A 25,419-nucleotide genomic window follows, 5' to 3' on the forward strand; every position below is an offset into this window, starting at 1 on the left:
TAGCAGGCAGGGAGAGTCCGAGGTCCCCACTTAGGCTGGTTTACGCGAACACTGCCGAGAAGGAGACGACGATGATGATGATGATGATGAAGATGATGATATGAAGTTGAGAGTTGTTGCCGTGGCGCTTGGGGGTCCTTCCAGACCCCAGTGTTTCCCATCGTAACTTACGAACGTGCATTGGGGTTGCGAAATACCCCATCGCCATTACTAAGTGGTCACAGAGTACCCACGGAGTAGAGAGCTACCCCAGTCCTCACTTAGGCCGGTTTATGCGTAAACCGGGGCCCATCCGGCAAGGTGCTCGCCTTCGAGGAGCAGGAGAATGGAGCAGAAGGAGGAAGGAGGACCAGCAGGCATGGAAGGTCCGAGGTCCTCACTTAGGCCGGTTTACGTGTAACCCGGGGCCCGTAAGGCTAAGCCCTACCCTGCGAGGAGCAGGAGAACCGAGGAGCAGGAGGTAGGAGGACTGGGATGCAGGAGGCGTCCGAGGTCCTCACTTAGGCCGGTTTACGCGTAACCCGGGGCCCGTAAGGCTAAGCCCTACCCTGCGAGGAGCAGGAGAACCAAGAGGAAGGAGGTAGGAGGACTAGCAGGCAGGGAGAGTCCGAGGTCCTCACTGAGGCCGGTTTACGTGAACACTCTCGAGAAGGAGACGATGATGATGATGATGAAGATGATGATGTGAAGTTGAGAGTTGTTGCCTTGGCGCTTGGGGGTCCCTCCAGACCCCAAGGTTTGCCATCGTAACTTACCCGATCGATGGAGGGTTACAGCCGATTAGGTGCCTTTGTCCGACGCTGTGACGAGACCCGCTATAGCAGGGGGTCCACCTGACCCCCATCCGCCCCCACCCCGAGCCGGGGCCCTGTTTCGCGACGAGACCTGGGTCTGCGCTGCCGGGGTCTGTGTGACCCCCCCCCCCCCCCCTTTTTTTTTTTTTTTTGGTCCAGGGCGCACAAGGGTTAATATAATGTAAGTCTGTTGTCTTTTAACAGTGAGAGGCATCTGAGACGAGTTTTAAAACTTCTAGGGTTGAAGCGAAGATGCCCCCAACGACCTTTTACTGAAATCACGTTTCACCACCACTGTCGCTAGCTAGAACGAATTGGCCAGACAAGAATAGTGCTGATTTGGTTTCGTACAAAACTAGATTTCCTTCTTTGATATGTAACTTTCACAACATAACCGCAACTTAATATCACACAACTGTGGCAAAAATATGAACAAAAGGGAGAAAAAGTTAAACTTACCTTGTGTACGGTGTACATTTTAGGACATCGTCAGGTCTCAGGAAAAAAGTTGTCAGGTATCAGTCTCACACGAAAAATTGTCAGGTCTCAGGAAAAAAGGTGTCAGGTCTCAGGAAAAAGGTTGTCAGGTATCAGTCTCACACGAAAAATTGTCAGGTCTCAGACTCACACGAAAAATTGTCAGGTCTCAGAATCACACGAAAAAATGTCAGGTCTCAGAATCACACGAAAAATTGTCAGGTCTCAGAATCACACGAAAAAATGTCAGGTCTCAGAATCACACGAAAAATTGTCAGGTCTCAGAATCACACGAAAAAATGTCAGGTCTCAGAATCACACGAAAAATTGTCAGGTCTCAGAATCACACGAAAAAATGTCAGGTCTCAGAATCACACGAAAAAATGTCAGGTCTCAGACTCACATGAAAAAATGTCAGGTCTCAGACTCAGACGGAAAAATGTCAGGTCTCAGAAAATCTTCCTGCAGGTGGCGCTGTTGTCATGTCCCATCCGAATTGATTTCCAAATACGTCATCAACGTGTGACAGTGGGAGAGCGCAAGGTCATTGACCTCACCGGAGTTTTACCGCGGTCCAGGCTCCTAACGACACAAGGTAAGTTTAACTTTTTCTCCCTTTTGTTCATATTTTTGCCACAGTTGTGTGATATTAAGTTGCGGTTATGTTGTGAAAGTTACATATCAAAGAAGGAAATCTAGTTTTGTACGAAACCAAATCAGCACTATTCTTGTCTGGCCAATTCGTTCTAGCTAGCGACAGTGGTGGTGAAACGTGATTTAAATTTAAACTGTTTAGTAATTGTTTTGTATACGTTTCAGCAAATGGACAAGCTGAAAGCCTACGAGCAGCTGAAAAAAGACCTTGAAAATGGTAATCAAACGCTTTATTAAATGTTTTTGTAATGCTTGCAATTTCCTTTTTTAACTGCCAAGAACCCTGACAATATCGTGCTTTAATGGTTTAACATTGTTTGGTATTCCTATTTACTTCTCTTAATTAATATGCATGTTAAAAGACGTATATAGTTATTACTTTGTGATATTGTCGGAGTGCCCTATTTAAAAAAAAACTGACAAAAGATAGATTTCTCACAAAATTAAAGACTTTATTGCAATTTAAAAGTTAGATACTCATGTAGGATTTGGCTCCTACAGTCTAGCTATAACTCCTTACTTTCTAAAATTTTATTTGAAGGTGAGATTACCCAAAAAGGCTTTGATAACAACGTAAAAAACCTTCTGACAGCAGAAAAATCAGGTAGGTTTTGATACTTTTGAACAACATGTAAAATAATCTCCTTTATATAACATGATATGCTTAGCAGGTTATGATTGACTAACCACTTTATTTATAGATGCAATACATTTTGAAAGCAGATTAGTGTGCAGTAGTCTGATTGTAGTAGAATTCTATAAACCACATGTTTCACATCACTGCCCTATTTATATTGCAGATGACACTCCTTCAACAAGTGGCAATGAATTTCTCAGTAAGAAAACCCCAATTATTTTGCTTTAAGATCAGTTGTAATATAGAACTTTCTGCGGATCAGTTTGATTAACTTTCAACTTCATCCATTACAGGTGCAGCAGAGGCCTTTGGTAAAGCCAAGAAACTACTACAGCCTCAAGTAAAGAAAAGGCAATTTCCATTGAATGATAAACGTTTGGACCATGGCAAATCATTATTGAAGGTTAGTTAAAAAGTGAAGCTATGTGTATGACTATCAGCAATATATTAAAAATTAACTTTCTAAAAAGGCATATTTTTTCATAAACTTTGCTTTTTCTCCTTGATGCTAGGTCAGAATGGCTCCCATGGAGTGGAAACCAAGAACTCTTAGAAAGTGTGGACGGTACCAGAAGTTAATAATGGACGAAGCTCCACCTCGAATCATCCTGCAAGGCCATGAAACCTATGATGATTTAATTACCATAGCCAAAGAACGCTTCTGGCCAGAGCGTACTGAGGGGAGTGAGTTCACTCTTTGCCATTCTGACAGGACCAGGTGGAGTAAGGAGGATTTCCACAAAGAATACAGAACTGTTTCTGATATTACACATCTGTGGAAAAGAACACTATACATCGGGCGAAGACAACTGGGTAATAAAGTGATCAATATTGCTATTAACTACTGTCTAGCACTCGATTTTGTATGGTATGAAATAATTTTACTTTTTGTACAGAGGTCGTGTGTTTGGATGATCAAAGTTCCATCTCAGGTGTGTGCCTGCCCAAACCAAATTGAATATTTTTGATGTTATGATTGAACATGGTACACGTACTATGGTGGGCATTCAGACATATTGCAATTAATGTGTTATTTTACAGATGAAGACCCTGTAACTAAAGTGGGTGGTGATGAAAGTTGCAGTTTAGGTGAATGCCTGGACATCTAACTAAATCATTAAAATTGACTTCTTATTTTGTTTGCATTACATCTCCAATCTTTACACACTTGTTTACTATGCTTGGTCATTGCACAGTTGTAATATGCATCTTATTCTGCAGATGAACTTCCTGAAACCCTCATAGGACAAAATGTTGCAGAACAGGTAAAACCATGGCTTCTTTTTGAACAGACCAATTAATTTCTTATCATTGTCATAAATGTGGATATTTTCACAGTGCACCCTGCAAAAAGTATATCTTGGCTGAATGTGTTCATAGGATTTCCATCCAGAAACATCCAGCTCAGGTGAATTTGAAACAGGGAGAGTCAGAAAGAAAAGCCAGTCCAAGCAAAGGAAGGAGGAAAATGTAGGGTCATCTCTAGGTCCAGGTGGAGCAGTGAGCCAAGACATGTTACTACATGCAGTTATTGAGGCAAAAGAAGCTATGGAGGGAGCTGAAGAGCTATCTGAAGGTGCTGGAAATAGTGGGCTTTTGATAGATTTTGCAGAGTCTTTCAACACAACTCCAAAATCGCCATCATGTAAGCATTATTTCCCATTTAGGGCTAACATCATATCATCAGACAAAATTGTAAATAAAGGTTTTCATTCTTCACTATTTGGTACTCAAGTTCCTGGAGTAAACCTAGATATTACTGATCCAGCAGTTAATAGAAGAATGTTTAGCAGTAGCTGTATGTTAATGTATGTTACTTTGTGTTTTTTATCCCCAAGTGTATCTTCCACGTGTTCCATATGTGGAAGAGGCTTTAATTACATACAGCGAGGACAATCTACTGGGAGAAGGGACATTTGGCAAGGTATATAGAGGTTCTTTTCATGGTACTCCAGCAGCTGTTAAAAGGATCATGTGTGGCCAACAAGGGATGGAGGACAGCGACATTCATCATGAGATAAATGTTTCACTGTAAGAACTTTGACACACTTTTTTTTGTTTCATTTTCAAAATCGATTGTTCCTCAAGCTGTAATGCCTCTATTTTGTTTTTTTTATTCGGACATGTTTCTGTTTTATTAGGAGACTGTCTCACCCCAACATCGTCAGACTCATGGCAGTTGCCCGCACTGAGTCCTGCTTTTTGTTGGCAGCTGAATACATTCATGGCGCAACCCTGCAGCAAGTGCTTCACACAGACAGCTGCTTGGTGAAGGTACCAATACTCATAATTTTATATTTAATACATTTTGTGAATAATCTTAATACCATCATATTAAAAAAGAACTTCTTATTGCTGGCATTTGTTTAAATATGTACTTGAAACCATCTTTGCGTACAACATATAAAAAGACTGATTAATTTTTTTTTCTCTCATGTTTTCAACCATTTAGAATTACAAAAATGATCTTTAATTGCCAAATGCCAGAAAAGTATGAACTTAGTAAAATAATAATCTTAACTTTTTAATAATAAGCTTCTTTACTATTTTGGTAGAATTGCTTTTTTTTACTTGGATGAGTTCAGACATTTTAGGTTTTCTTCTACAATATTCTTACAATATTTTTCAGGGATTTTGGTCCAGTCCCCAGACAGGACTGGTGTAACTGAGTCAGATTTGTTGGCCACCTTGCTCACACACACCATTCACCTCTGCTTACAGTTTTACAAGAGGACTGCAATCAGGGATTTTTGATGGTCACTTCCAAACATTGACTTTGTTGGTCTTAGGTCCCATTGTAGTTTATTAGGGCCCGAGCACTGAGAGTGCGAAGGCCCTATTGTATCTGCTCCGTTTCTTCTTCTTATTATTATTATTATTATTGAATGAGATGAAATGTTGGCTGGTGGTTAAATGCATGAATTCTATCAATGTGACATCAGATCAGACGTGCTGGTTTTAGGTGTCGGGCGTGGCTCGACACGATGGGGTGCGAGGGCCCTCATAACGCTGCTTGCAGCTTTAATTGAAATTGCAATTGCATTTGAATACTAATCCTATTTGAAGTAATACATTTCCAGTGGTAGACATGTTAGATTGTCACACCTGGCTATGCATTGTTTTATTAACATTATATATTGTCTTGATAGCTTGAAGGGGATGATGCCGGTTTCATATCACTGGACTTATCCATGGCAGTAGAGTACATCCATGCACAGAGAATCATTCACCAGGATATAAAGCCAGCAAATGTCATGGTAAGCCATACTGAATTTTTCTTTATTTAACTTTATTCTCTTCAGTCTATTAAACACTACATTTCAACAATGAGGAACTGTTCTGGCATATTCATATAAAGGACTTTTTTAAAAGTAAGAAGCCTTACATTGTTTCTTTAATATGTTGGTTGTTGCACACCTACAAAATTCCCAAACCTGTTGTAATAAGTTTAGGCTTTACAAACTGAATTTTTCTATTTTCTATTAGTCTGTACCACTTTCTTAAGTGGAATGGGGATAAAAAAAAAAAAGCACAGGACTATAAAACCGTGTTTGATCATTATCCAATCTGTTAATTTTAATGTTAGGTATAATAAACAATCTCAGAATAAATCTGCAGTGATTGGGTGATCTGGGTGCTAAAAGCTTTGAGGGTTTTTTTTTTTTTTTCAATTATGAGCTGTGGTCTTTGGAATGACAGTTTTGATAACATTTGTGAGATTTTAGACAACCTGGTAAGTTCTCATATGTATACCTTATAGGTTCACCACCCTTCTAAGAAGGCAGTCCTGACAGACTGGGGCATGGCAAACATAAGAGACACTGTGATGCTTCGTCAAGGGAGTAAGTTCACTGCCCAGGCTATTGGTCCAGCTGGTGGCACACATCTTTACATGGCTCCTGAATGCATACTGATGTTTGAAGAGGCCTCGTTCCAGACAGACATGTGGTCCCTCGGAGCCACGTATCTAGAGATCCTGACGGGGTCCGCTCCGTGGATTGTTAAAAAACAAAGAGAACTGGCTGCACCAAAACCCCACCACATGCCCTATCACATCTCAGTGACAAACACAGTTGGCTACAGCCGATATGGCTACAAGTGGTAATGTTGCTACAGTCTGCAGTTCAAAAGTCTTTCAATGTTAATTATGTTATACATTAGGGTTAACAAAAGTTGTGGTAAATGAAACACTGAATCATTATGAAAGATGGCACCTTGTCAATTGTTTTTCAACATTTTATTGTACATTTTGTTGGTCAGACAGTTTTCAAATTACCTGTTGATTGTAAACAAGGATAAATAAATGTTAACAAACAATGTTGTATGATTTTATTGGTCATTGGAAATGTTTACTGGTGCACCTTCCATCCTCTGTCTCTTCAGAAAGATGTATATGTCATTTGCCTCTGCAAACGTAGAAGGTGTAGGAACTGCATTTCTGTTCATGGCAGTTGTGAGCTCTTGGACTAGCATGAGGTATGCAGCAAGGCAACCATCAGGTGTGCAGGGAAATTGGCTGTTTTCTAAAATGTTCTGGCACATGTCTCTGAATTCCTGGTTTGCTACCAGTGAAGGCTCTTCCACCTCATAGATTAATTGCTTGGCGTAGTCTAAAAGGTCTGGGTCAACTATGTGCAGCACATTGCCATATCCTGCGAATGAAAGACAATATTGAAAAGATGTTCACTTTGAATGTTAAAAATAAATGAATAATCATAAAGCTGTTCTACAACCTGTATAATAAGCAGTCAGTGTTTACAGATGTTATTGCAGAAACTTAAAGATGGAAATATCACTCAAACATTTTGATTAATTTTTAGTTAAAGGTGCCAATATGAAGCCATTTTTGTATTGACAGTAGAAATTCAGAAATCTCTTATTGTGCTAGAAGTAGGCTTCTTAGGAAGACACAAAAAAGAAAGCACATTATAACAGTTTTACACTCATTACACTGGATTCCAGTATATTTTAGAAAAATCATTTTAAAATTTTAGTAATGACTTTCAAAGCTCCGAATCGTGAAGCTCCTGCCTACATTTCTGATCTTATAGAACCCCACACTCCCTCTCCCAGCCTGTGATCATCTAATCAATGGCTGTTAGTAGTCCCACCAGAAGACCAGAGGCAATAGATCTTGCAGAACGGTGGCTCCCAGGTCATGGAATGCTCTGCCTGCATCATTACGTTTCCTTGATTGTATTTATTCTGTATGTTCGATTGTGCTGTTTTATGTCTGTTTTACATAATTGTGAAGCCACTTTGTGGTTTTTATCCTGTGAAGAGTGCTATATCAAAGTAAAAGTAAACTAATGAAAGTTAAAAGAAAAAAAAGACAAAAAACCCCACAGACTTTCAAATGACATACCAGGAGGTGGTGAGGTAAACAGAAGGTCGGGTTTCCCAAATGGACCTGGTGCATTGCGTTGCTTGCGGATGTCATGGGTGTTCCAAACTGTTTGCTCCGTTTTTAAGTCTCTTTGAAGCAGTGGCAAGTGTGCGTACTGCAAGCAGTTGCTATGAAAAAGGAGAATTAAAAACTTAATATGTTCATCTGCTTCTTTGAGGAAGAATATGTAAAAGCTAAATTTTAATCAGTACTCAAAAAACAAAGGCATTCCTAGACCACATACTTTCATACTGCTGCTTGATCATTTTTCATGTCTAAAAATATTGACTTACATGTGCACAGGATTGTCCAGTTCAAGGATCCCAGACTCCATCATGGCCTAAGCATGTGGTTTTGAAAAAGACATAAGTTGTGAAGGTGAGCATTTCATCAGTGAAAAGGTACAGATGTACAAAAAAAAAAATTCCGGCATAGTGTTTTCAGATAAACGAATCCATCGTATGTTTAGCGAAATTTTGATGGCTAGTCTTTGTTAATAGGTTTTACAGGTGAAAGATTTGCTTTACCTCAAATGTTGTCAGCCATTTCTTAGTCCATGTCCGCTTTAAAATACTGTTAAAACATTCAGCTCTCTAAACAACATAAACATGACATTATCAGTTTTGTTGTCAGGTTGTTACTTTAGAAATAGTCATTTACCAGCTTAAAGACATACCTGGTTGTGCACTGATGTCCCCATTCTGAAGCACCTCCATGCCTGATTCCCAAGATCTCGCATGTGAAATGCCATCTGCATTTGACCCACAACAAGGTTCTCCTTTCCTCTGTCCCCCCGAATCATTTGAGGACAGCCTAAAGACACAAACTGAAGATAATTAGTGAATGATGAAAAAATAAATTTATTACCAAAATGTAATCTTTTTTAACCCCCCTTTTTTAAGTATATTGCATACCACCCTGTTCTTGAACAGCCTCAAAGAAGTATCTGGCCACAAAGTTTTGTTTGCGGTTGGATGTGCCCACCTTTAGCCATAGAACCTTCCTGGAAAATCTGAAAAGAGAGAAATTGAAAAGTGGCCACTCGTACATATGATTTAATCATGTTTTGGCACTATGTTTGGTTTTTGTTACATTCCCCAAGAGTATTCTGGTTTTCCATTGTATTCTGTCTAGGCGTTGTTTCTGGTTCCTCCGGCCATTTTGACTGCCATAGTTGTGTAGGCTTACATGCCTTTGGAATTGAATGTGACCCTTGACTGTGTTCAGACTGATGCGAGGAGAGAGCTGCCTTTTGTTTTGTAATCCCTTGTATTCTCCTGTTTATGTGTTGGTTAGGTAGATTATCGTAAATTGTACATTTTATTTTCTTTGGAGTTAAATTCTGTTTACTTTATATCAGGGATGTTTTATTTATTGTGTTGTTCTTGGCCCTCCCTGAAATTAACTGCCAGTCTGAAATGGACTAGCAAGAAATAAACCTTTTAAAAAATGCCATCTTGAATCCTCCTTCACTATTCATACTTTATCTTGGTCCCTTAGACCAGGCTTGGCCCATTCCAGACCTCGAGGGCCAATGTCCTGCATGTTTTAGATATCACCCTGGGTAAACACACTTGAATAAAATGATTAGTTCATTACCAGGCCTCTGGAGAATTACAAAACATGTTGTGAGGGTAATTTAGCCATTTGAATCAGCTGTGGATCAAGGACACATCTAAAACCTGCAGGACACCGGCACCTCGAGGCCTGGAGTTGCCCATCCCTGCCCTAGACTACTCAGGAGAGATAACACCTCAGTTTACCTCACATCCTTATCTTGAAGCAACTTTGTACTATCACTGAATATAATAAATTAAGTAGCGAATGCCATAGTATTCTATTTTTATTCTATTCTGTACAGTTGTGTACTGTATTTATTCTTATTTTATTTTATTCTAATTGTCCTTCATAACTTTTGCACTGTCCACTTCCTGCTGTGACAAAACAAATTTCCCACGTGTGGGACTAATAAAGGTCATCTTATCTTATCTTATCTTATCTTATTCAGACCTACCCATCAATCCCCAAATGTATCCACATTCCAAAGAACTTCAGTTTATCATTGCCTATATGAAACAACAAATAAAAATTACAATTTGTTTCGACAGAAGTACCATCAAAACATGACAGGAAGGTTAATTGAAAAGATAAAATAAATACCATCAATGTGCCAGGTGTCATTTGGACCACGGCTGATGTAATTCCGACGGGGAATTTTCTTCTTTCCAGGAGATCTCCTCTGAAGACCACTTGCATCCATATCCCTCATTATATTAGCAACATCGTCTCTACAGTAACAATAGATTTTACTCTGAGCTCAACAGTAAAACAAGAGAATACTTGATTGTATTGAGTACACACTATGGAAACCAACCTGTAACAAGGCCGCACTCCTCTGACATCCCTTACCCGCTTTACCATTGCCCTGATTCCTTGTTCAGGAGACCACTGTTTCATCTCACTCTAAAAAACAAACAAACAATTAATTGAATGGGCTTTTTTAAATAACTACAGAAAATAACATTTATTGTTTCTACAATAGCTCCTAACACAGACTTCAGGAAAATATGTATTTTTTTCACTGATGTTTTAACGCTTACCTCCACTGCTTTGTGGATTTCAGTAAAAGGTCGTTGGGGGCATCTTCGCTTCAACCCTAGAAGTTTTAAAACTCGTCTCAGATGCCTCTCACTGTTAAAAGACAACAGACTTACATTATATTAAAGGAAAACTGCATGTTTTGTAATTTTAGAGAGTTGTCATGGAAACTGTTGAAATGCAGACTTACCTTATTTTATGCCCATATGAATTGAGTACACAGCTGATTTCCTTTTGTTTTAAGCCTTTGTTGAACAATGTTATTATCATCGTATCTTGAAAGGTTAAGTGTAACAACAACAGTCTAATTGATCACCCACCTCTTACACTGAACATAAGTAATTAACCAGTAAATTACTAAATCTTTTTAGGTGGCAGTTATACTAAAAGCAGCGTCTATTCAGTGCCCGCAAATAAAATGTGTAGCAAAATATACACTTCTTTGATATGAAAGAGGTGAACAGTAGTTTATAAATAAGTTGTACTTTCGTCATTTATTTTTAATGCTCTTTAAAAAAAAAAAAAAAAAAGTATTTTTGGTACAGTCATAAGAACCAGCCAGAGTCGGATACTCCTTTCATCATCGTCAGATGACATATTGCAGAAAAGTCTAAAAACAACAACAGAAAAATACATATCAGGATCACAAAATATCTCAACAGTAGAAATATAGAAAAGAGAAAACAGCGAGAGAAAGGATGCAGGCTGCTCGTAAGCTTTCAGCTTGTCCATTTGCTGAAACGTATAAAAAGCAATTACTAAACAGTTTAAATTTAAATCACGTTTCACCACCGCTGTCGCTAGCTAGAACGAATTGGCCAGACAAGAATAGTGCTGATTTGGTTTCGTACAAAACTAGATTTCCTTCTTTGATATGTAACTTTCACAACATAACCGCAACTTAATATCACACAACTGTGGCAAAAATATGAACAAAAGGGAGAAAAAGTTAAACTTACCTTGTGTCGTTAGGAGCCTGGACCGCGTAAAACTCCGGTGAGGTCAATAACCTTGCGCTCTCCCACTGTCACACGTTGATGACGTATTTGGAAATCAATTCGGATGGGACATGACAACAGCGCCACCTGCAGGAAGATTTTCTGAGACCTGACATTTTTCCGTCTGAGTCTGAGACCTGACATTTTTTCATGTGAGTCTGAGACCTGACATTTTTTCATGTGAGTCTGAGACCTGACAATTTTTCGTGTGAGCCTGATACCTGACATTTTTTCGTGTGATTCTGAGACCTGACAATTTTTCGTGTGAGTCTGAGACCTGACATTTTTTCATGTGAGTCTGAGACCTGACAATTTTTCGTGTGAGCCTGATACCTGACATTTTTTCGTGTGATTCTGAGACCTGACAATTTTTCGTGTGAGTCTGAGACCTGACATTTTTTCGTGTGAGTCTGAGACCTGACATTTTTTCATGTGAGTCTGAGACCTGACAATTTTTCGTGTGAGCCTGATACCTGACATTTTTTCGTGTGATTCTGAGACCTGACATTTTTTCGTGTGAGTCTGAGACCTGACATTTTTTCGTGTGAGTCTGAGACCTGACATTTTTTCATGTGAGTCTGAGACCTGACAATTTTTCGTGTGAGACTGATACCTGACAACTTTTTTCCTGAGACCTGACACCTTTTTTCCTGAGACCTGACAATTTTTCGTGTGAGACTGATACCTGACAACTTTTTTCCTGAGACCTGACGATGTCCTAAAATGCGCAAAAAGTATTTTCATTTGGATGGATGAAGACAGATTCACTCTTACCTTTCCAAGATGAAGGCGAAGCAAACCATGTGCTTTCCTGTCTCCTGTGGTTAAAATCACGTGTGATCTTGTGATATCGCGAGTCTTTAAGGCAACTAACCACTCTTGTTAGATTTTATCATGTCATCTGAACAAGAATAAATTTAAGAGGTGCTAAGTTGATAAATTTTATGCAGATCGTATATGTTTTAATTACGTTCATCTTGGAAACATAAATTAATTTTGTTCAAATCACATGTTAGAGGTTTGTAAATGCAATAACCACCCAATTTCACTTTTTTGAGTGCAGGAACAACTAACTTTTTAAGCATTTATAAAAGCATCATATCATTTTTATTTCTTGACATTAGCTTTTCATTTATATCCACATATATGCCGTTTTTGCATTTATGCACCTATGGTCTCATAAAAGCTTCTTGTCATACTCATTTCATGGCAAGCATCAAACACGGGCCAAACAGTACTGTAGTGTGGGCAGGCAGTAGTTGTTTAAATGTAAAATTAGATAGTTTAATAGAATATGTTCTCCAATGCAAACATAGTGGCTCCAGTGTAGTCGTTTACACTTTTAGCAAACAAGAAAAAGCTACAAGGAGGAGACACAAATCCCTTTGGTGGTGCATCAGTACGGACACCCGGTGTTTTTTTTTAAAAAAAAGAAAAAGAAAGAAAAGATAAATAGATAAATACGGACTAATCCATTTATATACAGAACGACCCACAACTTTCAGCTGCTTCCTTATAAGAAAGCATTTTTCTGAAATACAAATATAACACTCACAGCCTTATAGTTTCAGTACACGTGAACCATCCACGTTTGTTGTGCTAACAAATTTGACCAAAGTAAACATATTCTGAGTTTTTTATTCATTATTATTATTATTATTATTACTATTATTATCTTTTGTTTTTTCTTTCCTTCTCCTTCCTCCTTTTTAATATTCATTCATTTATTTATTTTAGGGTTGTTGTTTTTTTTTTTGCTGTCAATGTTGCTTGGTAGTGGCATTTGGATCAGAGATATTTGTATTTTAATCTTTGTGTTGTTGTGTCTTAAGCAATTCCAACCCGGGCCAGACCTCCACAGCCTCAGCAGCCAGAGCCTGCTCCACCTCCTCCATCGCAGCAGCCTGCACAGCCCACTCAGGCCCAGACACAGCAGCAGCTACAGAACGGTAACAATCATGACATTCGTCAAGAAAATTATCATTTCAAGAAACCAGTTTTAAGCAGTTGGCCAAAAGCTTCTAGACTAATCCCTCATGCAAATGTGAAGTATAATCCATATAAGATTTTTTCTTTTTTGTAATCCAAATGTACTGTCAGCGTTAGTAAAAATGCATCGATCGCACAAAAGCATATCATCAAAATCTTTTAATGTCATGTCTTTGTTGACCACATGTTCATCACAGAGTCCTCACATCAGCCGCTATCCAGAAAGGAGTTTGGACAGCTTTGTATGTATCACCTGCATGTTACCCCTGTCCTCAGTGCTTCACAGTGATTCTGATAGTTTCCAATAGAGTCCGATAGACCGCTAGTCAAATAAGAAGATCGCGCAGCCAAATGTCTGCCACGTACTGCTCAGAGCTGTTGTGTGGACAAGAAGCAGCACACTCACAATCCATCCAGCAGACTGGCTTTCTGGGTATTAGGAGGGGAAAAAATTGTGGTGTCGTTTGGCTGTGCTGCTTTTTGTGTGTGTGTGTGTGTGTGTGTGTCTGGTTTCTGCTGAGTCACACACGGGCACACACGTGGAAGAGCCTGCGGTAATGTGTGTTACGTCTCTGGGCTCAGACAGCAATGATAGCCTTTTATTCAAAGTGCTCGCTGTCATTTGGAAAGCTGAGAGGATGATGTGAATGCCTTGTCCCCCCTCCTCACCCCCTCAGCTCCCCTCCACACAGACTGAATAGCCCATAAGCAGTAACGGTGCTGAGTTCCTCTTATATTTCTTGTCCCGGTGCTGACCCAGTTCATCTTCTCCTCACAGATTAGAGCAGATTATTAATCCCTCTGCTCCGATAGTCTGGGTTCTCAGGGACTGGAGCCAGCAGGAGGCCAGGACTGTGTCACAGGGCTCGGGCAGGGCTTTGCAGCGGGAAGCTGGGGCTGCAGCGGCGAGCATTGAGCCGAGCTAATCGAATAACACAGTTTTGATGAACTCCGCACTGAATTAAAAATGGCTTTTACTCACATGTTTGCTAACTTGTGTTCCTTTATAATGGTGACTAATAGTTTGATTGACCTGAAACAAAACTAATCTGGGGGTGTGGTGCTGGGAGCTTTGGAATAACCTTCTTAAGACTTTCTTGATTTGAAACAGCCTCTTACTGTAATCAGACTGGATTAAAACAGTAATGCAAGGCACATATCCTGCATTGTAAGTGTTTTTTGGTTTTGTCTTTGTTTTTTTAATTTTCCTTTCAGAGGTCACATGTCCTGTTGTGTTTGAGGACACAAATAAAAACAAAAAAAACAAAAACAAAGAGGTTTTGAAACACAGTGCTGCAAAAGGCCTTTTGTTGGTTATGTAGAGCAATCAGCTAATGTTATGTGGGAGACACTGTGTGCCAGCCGCTACATCCTGGTGTATAGTAGCTGTATCACTGCTCTGCTTTGTTGGAGCCAGCCCAAGGTTTCTCTGCTGTTTAAATAGAGGCCAACAGAAAGGAAAGCTGATAGAAGACGCTGGGAAAGTAGTAGAAGTGACATATTGTAAGCGAGATGAAAGAGGAAGAGAAAGCTGTTGATACATGATGTGAAAGGTGGGAGAATTATTGTTTTTCTTTTCTAAATGGCAGCACGAAGGAAGTCAAACTGCGTGAAGGAGGAGGAAAAACCTCAAGAGAAAAGAGAAAGACGCCGGCTTCAGCAGCAGGAGCTCAGGAAGAAAAGAGCTCAGGTACACTGATGTTCGTTTTTTTTTTTTTCTTTTTGCCATAGAGTTGATTACATTGAAGTGAGTATCTATTTGACATGAGAATAATTGTCATGTTGTCTGTCTCTGTCCTTCAGGAGGTGGACACCACCATCCCCAACTATGAGATCATGTACATGATCCGAGATTTCCGAGCCAGTCTAGACTACCGGCCCCTGGCCAGAGCAGACCTGGTGAAAATTCTTCTTCGCTCCTGATCGGTAAGAATTGACCTTCATCCAAAGTTTAATAAATGTCCTTCTCATTGCACTGTCCAGATTGAAGAGCACAGAATATGCGTTTGTGTGAGGAAACGTCCACTCAACAAAAAAGGTGAGGTCTTTGATGAGTTTCGCCTCATGCTACGTGCTAAGTACTTTTTTATATTGTTGTATTTGAAAGTGTCGCCTCTGCTGTGTTTCAGAGTTGTCCATGAAGGATTTGGATGTGATCACCATTCCCAGTAAGGATGTGGTGATGGTTCATGAACCTAAACAAAAAGTGGACCTGACCCGCTACCTGGAGAACCAGACCTTCCGTTTTGACTACGTCTTTGACGACAGCACCACAAACGAGATGGTTTACAGGTTTGTGACCCGAAGCGACATCTGAGCTGTTAGATTTATTCAATTTCAAGTCAGATTCAGATTATGTGATGCAGCACACGATAAGCCGACCAAAGACACAGGCGGAGAGTCTCTGCCAAGCAATGGCGCACAATCAAGAACAACCAGACTTTCCAGTATTTGCAGTGTTTGTCTTAGCTTAGTTTTGAGAGATGTTTGCAGACAGCTATGTCTGGAAAAAAAAAAACGGTTTCTGATGCACAAACTACAAATGAACAAGTCAGTGTTTTGCCACAAATTACTGGCTAGGGGGAGGAAACCCTGGATCAGCGCAGCCACACTCATTGAGGGGTGCGACCTGGCCGCTCGGCCAGCGGAATTGGACCGAAATGTGTTGATTGTGATTGTTTTTTTTTAATCATTTAGAAACGTACTACAAAAGACTGTATCTATTTGCATTGTTACTAAACCAAACTAATTCAAATAATAGCCACAGTTTGACAATTTCAAGTTGCAAATTCATAGATAATAAAAAACTGAAATCTGTTTTTTTACATGTTAATATAATTCCTTTAGTCAGAAGAAAGGTGACTAACAAACAATTGAATTAATTGTTAGTATTTTATGTATAAATTTGGGGATGGAGTAGCACATGACTGTGTTTTGTCTTCTCCTGCAGGTTCACAGCCAGACCTCTTGTGGAAACCATTTTTGAGAGAGGCATGGCCACCTGCTTTGCCTACGGACAGACAGGCAGTGGAAAAACACATGTGAGTTACAATTAATGTGCCTTTAAGAAAACAGAAGACTTTTATCCTTGTAGTTGGAGTGCATCTTATATAATTTGTGTATAAAATACATTTGAACTTGTATATGTTTATTTTTTCATTGTGTCACAGACTAAGGGTGGCGATTTCTCTGGGAAAAACCAAGACTGCTCCAAAGGAATTTATGCATTAGCTGGTAAGCACATCAGATGTAGCGCTTTGTTGACTGAAGGATAAGTTGGATCTGTTTTGGAATTCGATCTCTCATGTGTTTTTATGCAGCTCGGGATGTATTTCTCATGTTGAAGGAACCCAGCTACAAAAAGTTAGATCTACAAGTGTACGCAGCTTTCTTTGAAATATACAGTGAGAAGGCAAGTGATGTGTGATCATTTTTTTCCTTCTTATTTTTTTCTTAAGGAGAGATTTTATTTAATGCTGACAGAACTGTGTTTGTAGGTGTTTGACCTGCTGGAACATAAAGCTAAGCTGAGGGTACTGGAGGATGGGAAACGGCAAGTGCAGGTGGTGGGGCTGCAGGAGAAGGAGGTCAAGTGCACAGAGGATGTCCTGAAACTAATTGAAGTGGGAAACAGCTGCAGGTATGACAGCAGGAACTTTCTCAGGAATCCCGAGACTTTGAGTTCTTGTATTTGATCAGTGATCAGATCAAAAATCTGAAACTCGTTTATTGTCATGCAGACGTCGTCTAGCACAATATTCATGTTCTTTGAGGATGTTTTTCCTTCTCCTAAAGTTATTAATTTTTTGCCCTCGCTGCTGCTTCTTCTTCTTCATCATCTTGATCACCCCCCAAAAGAACATCAGGGCAGACGTCAGCCAACGCTCACTCGTCTCGCAGCCACGCCGTATTCCAGATCATTCTCCGGAGGAAGGGGAAGATGCATGGAAAGTTATCCCTCATCGATCTTGCGGGCAATGAGAGGGGGGCGGATACATGGAGCGCTGACCGGCAGACTGGTCTGGAGGGAGCAGAGATCAACAAAAGCTTGTTAGCCCTGAAGGTCTGCATGCAGTGAAGGGATAGCTGAGTAGCTGACTCCTAAGTGTTGGCTACCACTTCATTTAGTTTTTTCTGTTGATTTGTAAAATAACAAAGAAATGTCATGTATACTTTTCCATTTGTTTTTTTTATTTTTATTTTACCAAGGATGTCTCTCTTGTTGTTTCAGGAGTGTATCAGAGCTCTGGGTCGTAACAAGCCCCATACGCCATTCAGAGCCAGTAAGCTCACCCAGGTCCTCAGAGACTCCTTTATTGGGGAAAACTCACGCACATGCATGGTCAGTCCTCTGTCTTCATAAACAGTCTTTGGCCATGTTATCACATCTCTTCCACAGGTTAATAAATATGAAATAAATCTGAATGACATATTCTGTTTCTTCCTCCAGATTGCAACCATTTCTCCTGGGATGACATCCTGTGAGAACACACTCAACACACTACACTACGCTACGCTAACAGGTGGGGTTGAGATAACCCACTCCAGTGATTTGGACAGTATCTTCTTGCTACAGGAACTTCTTGGATTATTCACCTTTATGAAATTTTAGCTCTTTTGGATTCCTCTGTAATGTCCAGTGGCTTTTATAGAATCTGAAATTAGCTGTACTGCTCCAAATTTCTCTGCTTACTCTTGTTCGTTCTGACTCTTGTATCCTCTTCCCTTATTTTTCCTACTTTCTTTCCTTCTTGTTTCCCGCCCTCTGCTGCTCTGTGTGCTGGTATGATGGCTGTGTAGAGTGAAGGAGTTTGGGATTAGTCCGTCAGACATCCCCTTCTCCCAGAGCGGTCAGGGAAGCCGCCCTGAGCACTCGCCCACCAATACCTTTTAGTATGATGACTTTGCTGCTACCTCTCCCAGCAGGTCAAGCACTTCCCAAAACACAGCACCACACGCACAAATACACACAGTGCATGCTGTCCCTTTGTGTATCTAATGCATTATAAAACACACCCATGAGCTCATTTATCAGCTCCTCACTGCGCTACGCTTCCCGTCTTCCCCTTTCTGTTTTTCATCTGCATGTTTTGATGTGATTCATCTTTTCATCCCTGCTTTGACTTTGATCTGAACTGTAGACAAAACTTTTTTTTTTTTTAAATTGTGTTGCTAAATCCTGAAGAACAATATGTCTGTCTGTCTGTGTGGGTGTGTCTTTTATTTGCTCTGTTGTTTCATCGCTGTTCATGCCCCGGATGTCAGGGATAACTGCGATAGCTGGGTGTGATAAGTCAGAATGCTGGTGCAAAACTCGACTTTTAGCTGTTTGGCAAATGCATCCACGGTGAGCTTTTGTTTGAGCCAAACACTCAGCGGGTAATCCCTTATCCCGGCCGTAGTCCTAATTAATTGGCCCTGGCACCTGCAGGTTGGGTACAGTGCTGTAATCCCTCATCAGCTCTGTGAGAGCCTAGTTAAACATGAGCTCTGAACACCCAGACTCCATGAAAACTGATATCTGGAAATTGAGCATTGTCATCTGTGCCTGTGCATGACATCACTGCTGTCATGAAGCTGCCATGCTGTACAAACCATGAACCGCAAACCAAACATCAGCCTGGTTAAAAACAGGTCTGACCTGTGGTCGCTGCGATCTGATGCGTTTCTTTATTTCTTCTTTTGGTCTGCAGGGTAAAGGAGCTAACGGTGGACCCCAACCAAGTGATGGAAGGGGGACGCCCCAATATCCATGCTGTCAACCAGCTGGATCTCTTGGATGAAGAGTGGCTGAGCATCTCACCACAAAGAGACGAACTCAAACTTCTCTGTGAGCAGAATGTAAGTGCTCACAGTTGATTCTTTGAAGCACAAATCAGACTGTTTGCATCTGGAACTTGCTGCAGCTGCAGTAGTTCAGTCCCTGGCTCCTACAAGGTGCAATCAGTGCAAGATACTGGTATATGAGCACTAAATAAGTACCAGCCCATTTACCATATCACAGCTGCCACGTATTTCACTACCCCTACACCACCCCAAGTGTTTTCTTTTTGGATTAACATTCAAACTTTTATTTATCAGTGATGAAGGTGAGGTCCACTGATAACCAGATTTCAGAAATGATCTCTGTGCTGTAGCTTTTTGTTAAGTCCATTTAATTTAAGAATTTTAAGAAAATTAGATTTTTGACTAAAATGCATCATACAAAAAAGTGAGATAATATAATAATAACACAAATGGAAGAACTCAGTCTGGTTTAAAACCCAAATAATAAACATGGGTTTTTACTCAAGTTTCAAGAATATTTGTTTGTTGGAGACATCGTGACGTATAAAGGGAAAGAAGCCATAGTTTAGAAGTAGCTATTTAAAAATGCCTGATCTCCTTTGTTTAAATCTGGATCTTGCTGCTGGATCTGTAAACACAGGAGGAAGAAGTGTCTCCTCAGCTCTTCACCTTCCATGAGGCCGTGTCACAGTTGGTGGAGATGGAGGAGCAGGTCCTACTAGAGGACCACAGAGCTGTTTTCCAGGTTAGAAAACACTCCAGCTCTCCTTGTTTCTTTCTTTTTCTCATACATACTTGTATGAATCCAGATAAATTGCAGCTCCTGACAGTGAATTTATAACTTCTTTGTTCTTCTCTGAGCAGGAGTCTATCCGGTGGCTGGAAGATCAAAAGGTGCTGCTAGAGATGACGGAGGAGGTGGATTTTTGACTTGGAGTCTCGCGCCACGCAGCTGGAGCAGATCCTAGAGCGAAACATAGAAATCTTCACTAAGCTCCGAGGTATGCCCGAAACTTACACGCACATCACTTAACAATAGAATACAGCCCTCCTGCTACATCTTTTAAATGTGTGAAATGCTTTTGCTCTCCTCAACAGATGAAGTGAAGTCATTCCGTTCACTGCAGGAGGAGAAGCAAGCCTTACGCAAGCACGTGGAAAACTTGGAAAAGCACCATGTAAACTCCATGCTTCACTGCCAATCTTGTGATGTCAAACAGAATGTGGATGCAATAAATAAAAACAAAATGAACTGATCGAATGTTGGACTTTTATCTATGCAGCTACCATTGTCCTCAGTCAAGTTGAATTGCTTTTCAGGCTCCTAGTGCAGGAGCTAAAGGACATTTTCACTCCATCTCATTTTTGCCTCTGAAGCATCTCATGAGTAATCACTAATTTAACACCAAGCGGGTTTTAGACACCAATCAGCAAGAATTTTCACATGCCATCATGAACTGTAATGAAGTAACATTAAATTTCTCACCATGTAGTATCCTGGTAGCAGCCTCTGGAGAAACTTGGCCTCCTTGTGCTGAACGGTTTTAATGATGAACTCATCGTCGCTGGTCAGGTAGAAGAGAGAGCCGCTGGCCCCGGGGTTGACCAGCTCAATCAGAGGCTCATTTACCAGGGAGTACTGAGGAAGAGAGCCATAAACATTTCATATTTAATACATCAAATTCACAAATCAACTCTTTATGATCCTAGCTTTGCACGCAGCAGAGCAGGAAACAGATAAAGGTGCTTCGGCTGGTGCCACAAAATTGGAGGGCCGCTTTTGTAATAAAAAATCAGCCCCAAAGTCTACAGTTGTTCACATGCTTATCGGAGAAAGCAGAACCATGTCTACATTTGTTTTATTGTTCCATTAATGCCAGCTCTGCTTCACATCAGTCTAGTGTTTATCTGTTTGTCAAACTTTATAGGCGCCCACGGACATGTGAATCTTCCTGCTAAGAAACGAGAGCCTCCGTCCAGCAGTGCCCATCTACATACAAGGGAGAACCCGCAAGACTGTAGAGAAGTGTTAGATATTAATCAGTGCATTATGAGAGCCACATTTTCAAAAGAGAGAAACACTGGAGGCATCTACTCTCCCTCTCCAGAGACTCTTCCACTTGATGACCATCCACAGTCACGTTGCGTTACCGGCACAAACACATCCGCACTTTATTGCATTTGCACTGAGGCTGGCTGTATATGCGTGTCCACATTCTCTCTTAATTAGACCCCGCAGTGTGGCCTCCGCCTGAATGAATTCATCATCACCTCAAGGACATCAGTCATTAGCACTACTCCTCAACGCTGGCGGGCCTTACGCCGTCATCCCTCTTCGGCCTTGAAATAACTTTTTAATCTCCGACTCTCTTCTGGAGCTTTTTGTTTTTCATTTATGCAGAAAAGAATCTGGCCATCAAAAGGAACAATGCAGCCTGATGGGTTTAGGAAAGACTTCGAGGCATAAGGAACGCAGGAAGATGCCGCCACAGCAGGACACAGGTCAGAGGAAATCACACCTTTTTGAAATCTAATTTTATTTATAAAAAGGTAGAGTATCAATTTAGCATGAAATTAGTGCTGTCAAACGTTTGAAATGAACACCAAAGACTTCAGCCAGGGAATATTTTCACAGACAATAACACGTGCAAACGAGCAAAAACAAAAACATGAATCACACAAAATGCTTCTGTCTAAATGTCAAAATGTGTGCCTGTGAGTCTGCTGGGAAATCACTGCATGTGTGAGGATTACAGCTGTGCTAATGAGGGCACATGCTCTGTCATTATTAGCTCCAGTATCTCCACCACCCCAATGTTTTGCCTTGACTTCACCCACCTGGGGACTGCAGCATTACTCAACCTATTGGATTCTACATTAGTCAGCATTTAGTTGGTGGAAAGAAATTCCCGACAGACAAAAATAACGAGGAATTCTCTCTTTTTTTAAATCAGACTTACAACTGATTATCTATGTCAGTTTGTGACGTGTGCATGTAAGACCCAGGTGAATCTCGCTGTAACGCAGGAAATCTCAGCCTGTGTGTTTGTTTCTTTGGCTGCTCACTCCTCCTACACAACCAGGGAGATGAGAAATCAAACTTGGTACGTAGAACATCTTAAAAATGCATCTACGTCATTACGTAGACTGGCAACCGCCTAGCAACACCCTTAAAATGACGCGATTTCAGCATTTATGCCCCTGTAACACCTTACGTTGAATGTGAAGTTATAGCACCTAGCAAGCAGTTAGCTGAGCTTTGCATCAAGGCTGGAGCGGGTAAAACATCAAAATCCAATTTCATAGATCTCACTAATTTATAAAAAATTATCTCTGTTTAATCTCATAAACAGCAGTGTGAGTTTGTGCAGCGAAATACTGGGCAGGCAGCCAGTGACAGGAAGTGACTCAGCATATTTTCTTAAATCTCCTTTTTTTCCTTTAAGTCTTGACAGCAAAAACTTAAAATGACCTTTTTTTTTACCCCCTTGAATAGAACCAGCAGGTTAATTTCAGTTGCTGTGCTGAGAAATGAGAGTGCACTAGATTTGCTTCCTGCGGCATGGCTCCATACAAATGAGGTGGTGATCCAGACTGAGCTGAGGTCTGGATTATGAGCATGAACACAAATAATGACCTGCAAGGTCTGCCAGGTTTTAGTCTTACCAGGTAGTCATCTGGCTTGATGCCGAACAGATCTCTGAAGTAGCGGAAGGCCAGCGGGGCGTACGTCTTGAAGCGGAAGTCAGGATAGTGATGTGCTGGAGTCAGGTTGCTTCCCTCACTGGTAATATTTGACCAAGACAAGATGAGACAAACACACAAACGGGTATATTAGATACATTTTTCAACACTAACTGACATGAAATTTAAAAAAGAAGCTTTAACATTTTAAAAGGGAAAAATATTAGTGTCAGTAACACAGATGCATTCTCGCGCCCCCTAGAAAACTGCCACTACCGGGGGGGAAATGAACACCAATACCTAATCTTTGTGCCTGGTATCTACGCTATTGACTCTGGGTAATTTTATCAGTGGGCCCTTGTATTTTCTTCCATTCCTGCTTGAACAGGCTTCAGTAAGTCCTCTATGGGAACCCAGATTCACCAGCATTGTGCTAACAGAGATAGGTCTGTATAGAGTTCTTCGCCTGGAGACTGAAGATGGCTCTAATTACTGGATCGAAACAATACCAAATAAAACACATGCACTTCAGCTCAAATGGGGAGAAAATGGCTCAAATAAAAGGTTTAAAACCAAACAAAACGAGACACAATAACCTGCATGTTTTTTTTGTTTTTTGCCAAGTGTGGAGTGGGAGACGTTTCCAGACGGGCTTTGGCAAAGGCTGACCCTGTTTCTAACTAACCTAACCCATAATCCTGTAAGCACATTGGATAAGGTTAGCGTGAGTCAGCCGTCGAGTCTTTTTTTAAAACTAAACTTTCAGCGGAATCAGTTTTGTAGTTAATAAAGGTTTTGTTTCCCAGGGCACCTCTAAATCTGGTTACTTGGAAGCTGCTCTGGGTAGAGAGGCCCTTTTGTTGTTCCCTGTGTGTGCTATATTCAGTGACACAGAGGCAAGGCGCAGGTGTAACACTATATCTGTGATCACGCCACAATGGCATTTGAATGCTTTGTTTAGTGCGCGAGGACAACGGGAATCATTTGCCACTGATTGAGAGTCTACTAAAAAGAAAAAAAATATTAACCAACACAAGTGCCCGGAAACATTTCAGTCTAATCAGGGATTCATCTCCCTCTCTGTGTCTGCGTGCGTCTGCGGAAAGGTGTGAGAGAAACTGAAAATTAAGCGTGTGGGAGTCAAAGCGACATCTCCAGGCATCCTAAAATTGAACTGACTGGACACACAAAATTGGAAAAACCTCCAAAGAAGAAAACGATTAACAATAACTAGATAGAGAGGAAGAAGAGCGGTAAGCAGGAGGGAGGCAATAAAAGCATCTGAGAGCCGTTTCCATCATTTAGTCACTTGTTCAGGATAGTCCTGCGGTGTGAGGAAAGAGAAGGGTTTGTGTGTTATTACAGAACAGAAGATAAATGCTGAGGGAAAGCAGAAAGAATAAAATAGGAAACGGTTATGTCAGATTAAAGATGTAAGACATTCATTTTCTCCCCCCACTCATTACACTTTGTTTGTTCTGTCTTGTGTAATTTTCTTTTCTTCCTAACAACATGGCCTAGATTCTTTCTCCCACTGTGAAAAAGGTGGCCCTGGAGACTGCCACCACTTTCATTTTAATTCAAACTTGGGCTGGATGAAACAAGCCTCATTTTAAACCAATTGTCGCTCATCATTTTGCACTTCAGAGTCTCAGCGAGCGACGTGGAGTTTTCATCAAAGTCTTGAAAGTCATCAGGGCCTTTATCAGTCAAACACAACAAGAGCTTTGTTTGGCTGTTGCTGAGGAGCAGGACTGGTGTGCGTGCCAGGAGGAGGTTTGCATAAACCATGCCCAGTTTGCATATCCTGGTGCAGCATCTCTAAGGTAAACCACAAAGTACATCCTGATAGGACTGTAATTCTCCTCCTGACGTCCAAGGGTTAAACACAACATTGAATGACCTTCGATGTATTTACACTGGGATGGACAAACAGCGACTAATAGACATCTTTTGCTCAGCTGCTCCTGATTTAATTTGTTTTTGTAGTTCCTCTACAGATCTAAAAGCAAACAAAAACTGATAAAGTATGTGCCGCAGCATCAGCTGTGTGTTAATAAACCACGTGTGGACACAAGGCAACACTTTCAATGAATTCCTTGTCCTGCTTTAGATTATATAAAGCATTTCTTTGAGCTGATGATGTAATTTTGAAGATAGCCCAGGATGACAGCTCAGCGGCGCACCGCCGTACGTTTTGCTCTGTGGCAGTTAAGAGGCACACAGTAAGCTGATTCCACAGTTCTTGGCAAGATAATCCACTAGAATAGTTTTATCCCTGCGTCATGACTTAGACTAGCAAAACTGTTGGTAAATGATGACGCTGGCAGTTTGAGGTGGTACCACATTTTCTTTGGAGTGGATCTCGAGCGCATGTAGTTTCCACTGAGCGTGATTAATAACAGCTGTTAATGT

At 40.7% G+C, this 25,419-nt stretch overlaps 2 protein-coding genes and 1 pseudogene across 5 annotated transcripts; 2 read left to right on the forward strand and 1 right to left on the reverse strand.

Annotated features, from left to right (window-relative positions):
• Positions 1-2,656: 2,656 nt before the first annotated feature.
• On the forward strand, positions 2,657-6,667 carry LOC134638499 (uncharacterized). 3 transcript variants are annotated; one of them, XM_063489178.1, is made up of 9 exons: positions 2,657-2,965; positions 3,075-3,375; positions 3,459-3,494; positions 3,604-3,651; positions 3,784-3,827; positions 4,401-4,593; positions 4,704-4,836; positions 5,712-5,819; positions 6,323-6,667. In XM_063489178.1, exons 6-9 carry the CDS (start codon positions 4,535-4,537, stop codon positions 6,665-6,667), a joined length of 645 nt encoding a protein of 214 aa, XP_063345248.1. In that variant the 5' UTR covers positions 2,657-2,965; positions 3,075-3,375; positions 3,459-3,494; positions 3,604-3,651; positions 3,784-3,827; positions 4,401-4,534. The 3 variants fall into 3 exon arrangements, with proteins under 3 accessions (XP_063345248.1, XP_063345249.1, XP_063345247.1); XM_063489179.1 differs by having other exon boundaries at positions 3,075-3,827; XM_063489177.1 differs by lacking the exons at positions 2,657-2,965; positions 3,075-3,375; positions 3,459-3,494; positions 3,604-3,651; positions 3,784-3,827 and having other exon boundaries at positions 4,333-4,593.
• Positions 6,668-6,806: 139 nt separating this feature from the next.
• Positions 6,807-11,754, reverse strand: LOC134638497 (uncharacterized). Of its 2 annotated transcripts, XM_063489176.1 has the most exons (13): positions 11,506-11,754; positions 11,119-11,156; positions 10,737-10,821; positions 10,549-10,639; positions 10,323-10,411; positions 10,109-10,236; positions 9,963-10,014; positions 8,863-8,960; positions 8,625-8,761; positions 8,476-8,541; positions 8,242-8,288; positions 7,928-8,076; positions 6,807-7,214 (listed from the first exon to the last, which is right to left on the reverse strand). In XM_063489176.1, the coding sequence occupies exons 2-13, from the start codon at positions 11,141-11,143 to the stop codon at positions 6,892-6,894; spliced, it is 1,290 nt and encodes a 429-aa protein (XP_063345246.1). In that variant the 5' UTR covers positions 11,144-11,156; positions 11,506-11,754; the 3' UTR covers positions 6,807-6,891. The 2 variants fall into 2 exon arrangements, with proteins under 2 accessions (XP_063345246.1, XP_063345245.1); XM_063489175.1 differs by having other exon boundaries at positions 11,119-11,754.
• A 1,553-nt stretch (positions 11,755-13,307) lies between these two features.
• On the forward strand, positions 13,308-20,576 carry LOC134638266 (kinesin-like protein KIF2A; annotated as a pseudogene).
• The last annotated feature ends 4,843 nt before the right edge of the window (positions 20,577-25,419 follow it).

Source organism: Pelmatolapia mariae, linkage group LG12 (assembly GCF_036321145.2).
Source record: "Pelmatolapia mariae isolate MD_Pm_ZW linkage group LG12, Pm_UMD_F_2, whole genome shotgun sequence".
In the NCBI taxonomy this organism is placed as follows: Eukaryota; Metazoa; Chordata; class Actinopteri; order Cichliformes; family Cichlidae; genus Pelmatolapia; species Pelmatolapia mariae.

Bases quoted from the DNA above. Each gene is read 5' to 3' on its own strand.
- LOC134638499 (XM_063489177.1), top strand. From the start codon at position 4,373: ATGTTACTTTGTGTTTTTTATCCCCAAGTGTATCTTCCACGTGTTCCA. The intron at 4,594-4,703 runs GTAAGAACTTTG...CTGTTTTATTAG, and splicing joins CATGAGATAAATGTTTCACT to GAGACTGTCTCACCCCAACA. The intron at 4,837-5,711 runs GTACCAATACTC...TTGTCTTGATAG, and splicing joins CAGACAGCTGCTTGGTGAAG to CTTGAAGGGGATGATGCCGG.
- LOC134638497 (XM_063489175.1), bottom strand. From the start codon at position 11,278: ATGGACAAGCTGAAAGCTTACGAGCAGCCTGCATCCTTTCTCTCGCTG. The intron at 8,542-8,624 runs GTATGTCTTTAA...TATGTTGTTTAG, and splicing joins GGACATCAGTGCACAACCAG to AGAGCTGAATGTTTTAACAG. The intron at 7,215-7,927 runs GTATGTCATTTG...TTTCATTCGCAG, and splicing joins GTTTACCTCACCACCTCCTG to GATATGGCAATGTGCTGCAC.